Genomic DNA, 10,914 nt, shown 5'->3' with positions numbered 1-10,914 from the left:
ATGTGATGTGAATGTCACTGAACAGGACAGGGTGTGAGTTTTAGTGTGGATGGGGAAAAGAGGGGATTTCAGATTCAGGTTTTCCCCAGATGTGCCAATATGACTTCTCTAATAAAATCTTACTTTGATTGCCTTTGTCTCGAAGTTCTGAATTGCTATGAGGAGTTAGTTGGAACACTGATAGTATTTGAATTATGATGTCAGGATGCATAGCATTTGCTTAATTATCATCTGTGGTAATTGTATGTAAATTGGATATACTGATTTTGAAATTGACCTTTGTGTGCATGCATTATAAAATGCAGTATGAAGAAATAGACAGCAAAAGTTAAATACAAAGAAGGCAAAGAAGATTTTAAAATATAATGGGAATTTGAAGTAGGTTTTCATTCCTATAAGACTTGATTTAGGATAAATAAATAGTCTATGAGGAAAACATTTAAAAAGCAACAATTTGATGGTTTTATCAATATTTTATTGAGATAAGTCTAAATGATGATATAGTCAGCTGTAATCTCAAACACTCTGAAGTTAGTGAACCCTATGAATATATTCAGATTTCATTTTAAGTTTAAGAAAAGGTGGGATGGTTCAAATGATCAGATAAATGATAAATGAGACTCTTTTAAAGAAAACTTTGGTTATGCAGCAATTCTCCAGATATATCTGTTTGAGATATGCTCTTACCATGTTTATCTTAAGATTAATTACATTGGAGGTTATAATTATCATTCTATGTGGTTTTACTTTTTAAGTTAATGTGGGTCTGAAAATTTTTGATAGGATAAAATAAAATAAAGAGCAAATTCACAATAAAGACAAGTAATTATTACCATTGCAACACTTTTGAGATGGGTGAGAAGTGTTTGCATGAAAGAAAGGAAAATATTATTTGCAGATGGAACAGGAAACAAATGCTGCATTTTGAATTGCAGAATTACTTTGTCACTTCTTTAATGTTTCCTGAGAAACATCTCTAATTTGTCAATGAGAATAATTTTCTCATTCTATTCTGTGTGTACTGTACAGATCCTCTTCCTTTTTTGTTGTTGTTCCTGTTAGAAGTTTGGAGTTTATCATACCAACATATTTTATTATTCACAACTAATTAGAAATTAGACATTTGGACTAGACTTTGTAGTGGAACATGGAAACTTTCCTTCATTTTATGAAAGCTACAGGCCTTTTGGTCTGTTTGGCAAGCTAGAAAGTATTCAAAGCTATTAACTTATCTTGGACGGCTTTAGGGTGTTTTGGGTAAATAAAATATCGATGATGTTATAGTTCCCACTTATTATTTTAATCCACCTATTTTATTGGCATCGATTTTACTTTAAATATGTTTTGAGTTCCAACTTTTAATTTACCCCCCACTTTACCCCCCGCGCGCCTGCATTCCGATAAAAAAAAGGAACAGAATTATGTTTAGTGATTCTTAGTGAATCATCACTAAGTCTCAGGGAAAGCTTTAGCCTGTTCGTTTTATTGTTCTGCATCGACGTTTCACGTAGACAGAGACACCTTTTGCACACATTCATCTCTTGAATAATTGTGTCCAAAGCTCTTATTTCAACACTCCATTGTCCTTCAAAATACGAAACCCGCACGGCGCACACGTAAAGGAGACGGCAACGCTGCCGCCCCCTCGTGGCCGTAAAAAAGGGGCGGCGGACTTTACAGCACACGCGGTGCACTTCCGGGGGAAATTGCTAGCGAGTGCTCCCCCACACACACACACAGCTCCTTCACCCTCGCCTGCTGGTCCTTCTTTGCTCGCGATGGTGGGGAAAATATTAAGGCGGAGGAGGCTCCACCAGCCCGCGCCGAAGCCGACACAGCCGCAGCAGAGTGGGGGCGAGGAGGTGTTTTCGGCGGCCGTGCTGACCTGCAGCGCTAACACCGGAAAGGTGGGTGGCGATGGTGCGAGGAGGAAGCGATGAAAAGAGGAAGACACGAGCGCAAGAGACACGTGCTTTTTGGGGGACGATGCTTGTTAATTGCCCCCCCCTCCTGTGCAAAGCGCATGGGCAGTGAGATTGGCGGGCTTGAAGTTTTGTTCGTCCCCTTGGTTACTTTCTAAGAGAGATGCGTAGTATGTCTTCCATGAAAGGAGCATCAATAAGAACTAAAGCTTGCCCAGATACTTTTAGATTAGGGAAGCGTTTCTGTGCTTTGCATCCTAATTCTCTTGAAGACTAAGGCCTATTAATCGGAGGAAGCTAACTGCCGCTGAGACACTTGGCATGCGATTTGCGTTGTCAGTCCTTATTTTCTAGAATTTCAGGATGGTTCATAGTTGAAGAGGGAAATTACTCATTTTTGCCTAATGTTTCATTACCATCCCTTCCCTCCTCCCTGTTAATTTCGATCGTTTACGTATCATACTTTCTAAAGTGGCAACACATCCTCTCGTTAGTGAGCATATCTTATAACCTGTGTTCCCTATTTGCAATTCGCTGGCTCTTTTGCTAAAGTTCCATCATGGTTTAAGACTCAAGCTCAGTGATTTGTTCATGGAATTTCAGATTATTCATTGACACCCAAATACTATATGAACATAAATTCAAAAATACTACTAACTGATACTAAGAATAACAAATACATAAAACAGGCCAGTAGCAATATGTTAGTGATAGAACTGATGGAGACAACTTAAAGCCATTCTCACTGGGTAACACTATTTTCACACTAGTCACCTCACTTTAAGAACTGGGAACTGTCATGGAGTTCTACAGAGACACCCCACCCCCCAAGATTGGCTCCAATTAACCTTCCATCATTTATTAACCTGTTGACTCCCAGACATTTCTCGACCCCTTGGATAACCTCATTGAAACATTGGTGTCCATATTGATTACTTTGGAGAATCCTGGTTTAATTAAAACAGATTGGCAATGTGGCATCTTAATATGAGAATATGAGATACCTACCTTGGTGCACACCAAACTCTGTCTAATCTGACTTTTTAAGGAGTTGGTTTTTTTTAAAAAAAGTTAAGGACTTGGTTCTTATTGAAACTTCGCTTTAATCACCAATGTACAATCAGGTTATAATGGAGACAGCTTCAGTTAAGTACAATATAGCACCATTGTTAATCATCATTGCATCATATGTCCCATAAAGGCAGCTACTGTACATTACAACACGTTTCAGATAAGTTGCAGTTTTTCCTATCTGCCCAAGCTTAAGCAAAACATTCTTTTTATTTCCATCCCATTGTCAATGGAAACTTTATTTTGTCAAGATCATCACTCCTATTTGCTAATACTGGAGACAAAAGGTATAGTATAGGGATTCTCCACCAGGTGGTGATATGAGACAGATCTGGATCCTTTCAGAAGAGTACAAAACAAAGCAGCCTTTTCTCCATGTAGTGTTTATTTAGTACAGGAAACTTCACAAGTGTATGCTGGAAAGGATAGCCGGAAAACAAACAAGTATCCTTAAAAAATATTAAAACCTGTTCCATAACTGGAACTGCAGTTTGGGAATTATCTATGCACATAATATCCTTAAGATTGCTTATCTTATTGTGAAAGGAGAAATTTTCTGAAAATTAGAACACTTATGGTAATCAATAGAATAGCTTGCCTCCTACAGTTTCATCACTTGGAGATTTTCAAAAATAGACTAGACAACCATGTAACCAAGATAGTATGAAATCTCCTGCCTTGAACAGGATTGGACTAGAAGACCTCTGAGCTCCCTACCAGCCTTATGATTCCATCTTTTATATTCAACCAATTTTCAGTTTGTAGTTTTGATCACTGTGGTTGACAGTCTGAGAAAGGCTGATATTTAAAAGTAATTCCTATATCTAAAACAGAAAAGAAATTAAGTTGATTTTCATTTAAGCTGCATTTTTATTATAACAACAGTAATGTTTTAATTCTTGCATTCTTGAATAGAATGGCAAAAACAGCAGCCTCATATATCTCAATATGATTACAATGACATTTTGAGGAAAGAAAAGAAAAAGTACCCCCAACAAACAAACTAATGTTCTTATAGAGGTATTAAACCCTGTTCCATAACTTTTGATGGATGGACTCAGAATAAGTCCGGTGCTGCAACTGCTAGCCTGGCCCTCAAAGCAGCAGGCAGAGGCAGTGGGGGGAGGCATGTGATCTGGCCAGTCAGATGCACTGCACAGTCGCTTTCCCCATTGTGCCCATGGGCAAGCAAAGACATGGTGGGACGGAGTGGTGGCCAGCCATGGGAGGCATGTACGACGAAGCTGGAGGAGGGGACCGAGCGATCAGGGGTCATGGCATGGTGCCACCCTCACCTTACTACCTGCCTTGTGGCAGGGGCACCGGCAGCATGCAGAAGCACAGGCACAGGGAGGCCCACGAACTGGCCCACAGACATGGGCACCTTCCACATTGCAGCTGCGGGCAAGCAAAAAGGAAATGCATTGTTGGGCAATCCTACGCTTGGGTTTCCTGCTCATATGCTGAGTTGCCAGCATAGCCATGGGAAACACTACAGATGTGATTTCATTTTACAGGCTAGATTTGCCCCTTCCCCATTTCTTTCCCCCTTCCTCTCTCTCTCCCTCCAGAAAGGGAATTTTTGCCTTTCAACACAGGCAACAGGCTGATGTACACAATCTCCTTGCTTCTGCCCAGAGCAGTTCTCTTTCATTTTCAAAACTGGGAAGCCACCCAGGGGCAGGGGTGGTGCCACACCGTAGCTCCTGTAGGCTCGATCCTGTTTGTCCTCGAGCTCAGCCGCACATGCAGGATAAGCCTCCCATGGCCATCGTCTGTCTTTGCTTGCCCGTGGCTGCCATAGCTGCCGCATCGTGTGCCTACCCCCTGTGCCTCTGCCTCCACCTGCTGCTTGGAGGGCTGGACCCGTGGTCACAGTGCTCAGACTCACCTGTGCTATACAGATTGTCAGCCCCCATATGCTTGCCGCTTCCTGTGCTGGCCATGTCCTCCCAGTGCTGACAATCTTAACGGGCCTATCAGCTTCAAGAACAGGGTGGTGATTACATAAACTAAAATACCAAGTGGTTTGAAGTATTATATGTTCTGCAAAAACACTAGCAGTGTTTGCATACTATAGATTGGATTACAGTAAACATGCCCCCTTTAAAAGAAGAAATGAAGTTATTGCTCCAATTTTGTATATCAAAATGGAGACAATGATTAAACATTGGTTACAGCCCATCTTTATTTTTGTTCTTGTTAGGGCAAGGGAGTTCTGACATCAGACATTTTTTCTGGGGTGAATATTGATCCAAAAATTCTAGTGAAGAAGTTGGACACTGATTCAAGGAATCCTGTTTCAATCATAAAAGGTAAGAATTGAGTGTCTTTACACATGGCTGTTGCAATGAATAAGAATGTAAAAATGGATAAAATTTGACTATAATGACTGTAATTTGATTTGATTTTAAATTGATAAATTGGATCAAGCGATAGAAGTGGAAATAGTTTCATATCAAACTGAATGCATACTTTTCTTCATGCTTAACATGATAACAATGATTCTTTGGCTGCTTCCTACTTTGTGAGAAATAGATGATCTCAGGGGACTGGAATTCTCCCCATTAAGACTTGTCTGTGATGTGATCCTGGTTGTCAGGGCATGTGAACTGGATCCAGTTCATCTCCCTAACTTTAATCAGTGCTTGCTCCCAAAAACACAGATTTTACCCAAGTTGGGAACATTCTGCAGTTCTCAAAGTCTATCTTTGTGGTTTTTTGCTCATAATACTCTTCCCTCCCTGACAGTGCATTTATGTCAAAATTGCTCAGAAGAGAATGGAAAACTGTAGTGCAAAACTTACTGCTGATTTGTTTAATGTCCTGTATTTTTACTGTAATAATTATGCTAATCTTTTCCTAAACAACAACTTGCAAAAATGACTGTTGTAAAATTATTTAATTTTTGAGAAATGTCATAGTTATTGTTATTTGTTATACTGTTTCTCAGTTTACCTGTCTATCTACAAATATACACACAGATACACATGCATACAGACATGCACACACTAAGTAAGTATCTTGTGGTGCTTCTTGTCCCTTGTGAGAAATTTTCATAATATGTAGAAATTGGTTCAAGAATGCTCTATATCTTTTAAAAAACAGATTTTTACCTCTTGGTGTTTAAATATGAGCAGCTAGTAGCTGGGCATGTCATTCTTGCCTAAGATGATATATCCCCCACCCCCCTCCAAAAAAGTTTACTTATAAGTACTTGTCTGCTTCTAGTTCAAGACAAAGTTTTTGGACAACTGATCTTATAATACTGATAATCCAATACAGTATTATTCTGTAATATTATTTAACTAATTAACTGTCATATGGATGCCTTCATTGTTGGCAAACTTGCATCCTCCAATCTATTACTTTCCAGTCATTAAGATTATTTACCGTATTTTTCGGAGTATAAGATGCACCAAGGTTTTGAAGAGGCAATTTTTAAAAAAAAAAAGTTTTTGCACTTTGCAAACCTCCCCAAAACAGACAGTTTTTCATGAAAACGGCCCATTTTTTTTTCAAAAAAAGGGCATGAATAACCCTTAGGAGGCTTGTAGAGTGCTCCTGGGGGCGGGGGAGGGGAGCAAAAATGAGCAAAAAACAGCCCATTGTTTGCTTATTTCTGCCCTCCCCCGCCCCCAGGTGCTCTCTGGAAGCCTCCATAAGGCTATGTACAGCCATTTTGGTGAAGGGTGCGGGGTTTCTGGAAGCAAAAAATGCTGTATTCAGTGCATAAGACGCATCCAGATTTTCAGTCACTTTTTTGAGGGAAAAAGGTGTGTCTTATACTCTGAAAAATATGGTACATTTTTATAATAGAGTTAGCTCTTATCTTGTAGAATTTTTATGAGTTAGAAGTTGCTATTTCAAGAATCTCAAATCTACCCTCTAAAATCATGTTTTTAAATTCCTACCATTTGAATCAAACATTTGTTATATTCAATACTAATATTTTGCAGTTTCTGTGGTAACTAGATTGCAAAATGAATTGTTTTCATGAGGCTTACATTTTTGGAAATAAAACAGTCGGGTCTTCGAACATGACATTGTGTATAGATATCATTAGGTCTGAGTTTAAAGCAATAGAGGCTGTAACATCGAGATGCAGCCAATTTTTTTTAAAAAATGTTTTTTTGCTTCTTCATTCTTTGCTTTTCTTACAGTTTGACTGATTAAGATTCTGGAGAACTAAACATCCCTTAATGTCCTTGTTGATTCTAATAATTTTTTTTGAAAAGGATAAGCATGATTTTCATTTGCCTATTTAATAACTGATAGAAAAATATTTTCCAGGCCTTTCTAGAAGGAAAAATATTTGAAAATGAATTTACAAGCTACTGCCAATATATGGAAGCAGACTTTTGTTCTTGCAGTGGAACTTCTGCTTCCTTTCCTTCCTGCTTGTAAGAGTTGGTTCTCATACTATCAACACTATCAGTGTGAACTAAATACGAACAAATATGACCATGTGACAACAAAGGACAGATGGAAAAAGGCGAGAAAGGAACAGGCAATAAATTAAATAGCGCAGGAGGGAAAAAATTGAAAAGAGTTTGACCACTACTTCTCTAGATATTTTTTCTTGTTCTGCTTGCTCCATTCCAAAAGCCCATCTCCTCTCAAGATTCGCCAAATTCTCCCAATATTCTCCCAACATTTTCTAAACCATTCTGCCAGTTTTGAAAGGCTAATACTCTCCTACTAATGTCTCAATACCTTTTGCATTGTCCAATGTGAAGGTGGATTCCCCAGTTTTGGTTCTCCCCATAATTCTATGGATTACACAACCATGGCTAGAACTCCCTGAGCCAATGTGCCCAGGTTAGGAAAGAATGCTATTCAGCAGGAGACGACAACTTTGTGGACAGTGGGGTGGGTGGGTGGAGAGTATTCTATTCTTCCTGTCTCCACATGCTCACTTATTAATTGTAAAACTTAAATTGATTAGATCAGGAGTGTCAAACTTGATTGCATTGCAGGCCACATCAGCATTGAGATTATCCTCAGGAGGCATGGCCCAAGGGGAGGCACGCGATCCTTGCTGGGCCTGGGCAGCCACGGCGCTGATGAGGATCTAGCTTTCTCTTCTCATGGCCTTTCTACCTGGACACCTCACCTCCTTTGGGCTCAGTGTGTCTGCCAATCTGCAGCAGCAGCCTGCGGTGGGGCCAAGATGCATTGGGGAACAAAAGGGTGCACCTTTTACCTGTTGGGCCTGGGTTTGTTCTACTACCTCTACTTGTGCTTTCTACCTGGCCTTTTCTCCTTCTTCATGCTGGATGGGCCTGGTGCTCCGGGCAGTGATGGCACCAGCCTAATGGATCTCTATGAGCTGCTGGCTGCCACAGTGGTAGCGGCATCCCACAGCAATGCTGAGGTGTGTCGGGTGCACAAGAGGAACACGCTCCACGTATGGGTCAAGGACAAGACCGAGAGAGCTAAAGAGTTGACCAGTGGTGACCTGCTCTCCAACTGCAAACCAAAACAGACAGAACACAGTAGGCAGCAGCCCCCACCCCCTGCCTCACATTGTCTTGGCCCACAGCAGTAGCCAGAGGCAGAGATGCAGGGGAGAGGCACACGGTCCAGCCTGCTGGATGCGCTGGGCAGTCATCTGCCCTGTCCCAGCCACATGGGATGGAGCAGGTGCATCCGGTGGTCCGCATCACGTTCCTGCTGCCACCACCATGACTGTTTTCTTGGATGGCCAGATGCAGAGCCCCTGCTGCAGGACACACCCACCCACTCACACACTTGAAACGTCAGTAAGCACGGCTGTCCTGAAACTGTAAGGGGCTGTCCCACGTCGGCCCAGCCTATGCCATCCTGACAGGTACATGTGCGCATAGAAGGAGGCAGACGGGCACACAGGCCCACCCCATTCCAGTGTGCGCCCAACTCCTCCTGTGTGCACGTGTACCTGCCGGGACGGTGGGGGCTGGGCCAAAGCAACGCTTGTGCCCACCGCCTCCTGCATGCATGCATGCATACTCATCGGGATGGGATGGGATGTGGACTGACCTCTTTACCACATCACGGGCTGGATCCATCCTGTGGGTTTTGAGTTTGACACTTCTGGATTAAATGAAAGCTACATGGAGCCATTATAGTGGCATGGCATTATAATCATTATAGTATAAAATTGTGATTTTAGTTCTCTAGACTATTGAGATCTTTGGAAAATGCTTTACACGCTCAATTTTTTAAAATTAAAATATACACTGTATAACTGTACAATAATACACTACATTCTCTAATACTAGTGCAGTAATAGAAAGTGTCAATATTTCCTTTCTACAAGTAAACATTGTTGGCTTAACTAATATAACTATGCCATCTCATCATGGAATGCAACCTGGTTTTATGGCAGGACATAAGGTCTTCAGTGACACTAAGAGCCATGCAAGAGATATTATAGATACTGTCAAAGTCTCCTGAGCAGGACAGATCTTCACTGAGAAAAGCAAATCATCTCATTTATCCAGGATGAAAATCAAGACCAAATCCTATACCAGCTTAGTCATAAATTCAATCAAATTATGATGTTATGATTGCTGAGCATTAGATGACAAAACTCAGTTCCCTTTGCCTGACAACTAAGGAACAAAGAATTGCAGGGTGGCTAGAAATAAATTGCCAAAGTGACAATTGCCCTTAACATGGACTGATATACCCATTGAGGTTCCAATTTTTGTCCAATTTTTCTTGAAAACATCCTGAAATGCTGCACCCCCAATTCCAGGAGGCAAGCTGTTCTATTGGTTAAATTTTCTCACTGTCAGGAAGTTTCTCATTAGTTCCAGGTTGGATCTTTCTTTAACGAGCTTCAAACCATTGTATCTTGTCCTACCCTCAAATGCTCTGGAGAATAAATTGATCCCCCACCTTTTTCTGGCAGCCCCTCATGTACCTTATCTTATGTTTCTTATTCTTATATTATTCTTATATTTATGTTCCCATGGTTCCCAAGTGTTAATCATCAATATTCGAATGGAACTAGAGGATGACCTAGTGCATTTCACAAATAATTTGTGTCTCTAATGTGGCAATACTCTATTCTTTCATTGTTACTAAAAATCAAATTGGAAGGACCATAACAGAGAAGTCAAACTCAAGGCCTGCAAGCCAGATCCAGCCCATGATGGGGTTAAGACTGGCCCACTCTAGAGATCACCACCTTGGCCCTGACCGAGGCAGTGATCACATGGGGCTGGCATCCTCGGTGCAAGGGGAGCACTCAGAACACAGTCAGCTTGCAGGGCAAGATGGTCACCGGGGATGCCAGCCCCCGTATGCTTGTTGCCTCCTGTGTGCACACCCAGGGGAAGTGCTCTGCTGGGCTTGGGTGGGCAGGGGCCGAGGAGGCAGGGCCAGCCCCTTGCTGTGTTCAGGGCAGCCTCACAGGCCAGATCTGACCATATTCCAGGCCAGGTAGCTGCCATGAAGTTGTAGATCAGCACATAGTATAGCACCAGCGCCACTCCCATCACCAGCGCCTCTGTCGCCTCCATGAGCTGCTCGCCCACCTAGCCTTGCCCACTGGCCCCACAGCACTTTCCATTCACCAGGATGCCCCTCCCCGCTGCCCACCCTCCATGTGGGAAAGCCACACCACCAGCAACGCTGCCACCCTCTCTCCCTCCCCTCATCCCTTCCTGGGTAAGGAGGGGAGGGAGGAGATGGGAATGAGAAGAAGGAAGGGGGGAAGGAAGAAAGGTAATGGGAATGAGAAGGAAGGGAGAGAGGGAGGGAGATTGGAATGTGAGGGAGGATCTGAGAGAAGTCCTGCGTTAGCACTTGGCCACCAGCAGCCCTTTCACCGTCGCCTTGTCCTCTCGGTGGTCTTCCATCCTATCGCTGAGGATGCTTTGCTTATAAAGCTGGGTCTCCTCACATGGAGAGGGAGTGGGCCTGCCTCTGA

At 42.1% G+C, this 10,914-nt stretch overlaps 1 protein-coding gene across 1 annotated transcript in view; it reads left to right on the top strand.

Annotated features, from left to right (window-relative positions):
* Window positions 1-1,715: 1,715 nt before the first annotated feature.
* FAM207A (family with sequence similarity 207 member A) overlaps window positions 1,716-10,914 on the top strand; it is a 20,327-nt gene continuing 11,128 nt past the window's right edge. Inside the window, exons 1-2 of the mRNA XM_032214322.1 lie at window positions 1,716-1,907; window positions 5,200-5,308. Of these exons, the coding sequence (XP_032070213.1) occupies window positions 1,779-1,907; window positions 5,200-5,308 (238 nt within the window). The 5' untranslated portion in view covers window positions 1,716-1,778. The remainder of the gene's footprint in view (window positions 1,908-5,199; window positions 5,309-10,914) is intronic.

This window comes from Thamnophis elegans, chromosome 3 (genome assembly GCF_009769535.1).
Source record: "Thamnophis elegans isolate rThaEle1 chromosome 3, rThaEle1.pri, whole genome shotgun sequence".
Lineage (NCBI taxonomy): Eukaryota > Metazoa > Chordata > Lepidosauria > Squamata > Colubridae > Thamnophis > Thamnophis elegans.
Note: the sequence above shows the minus strand (reverse complement) of the source record. Positions and strands in the feature narration are given on the sequence as shown.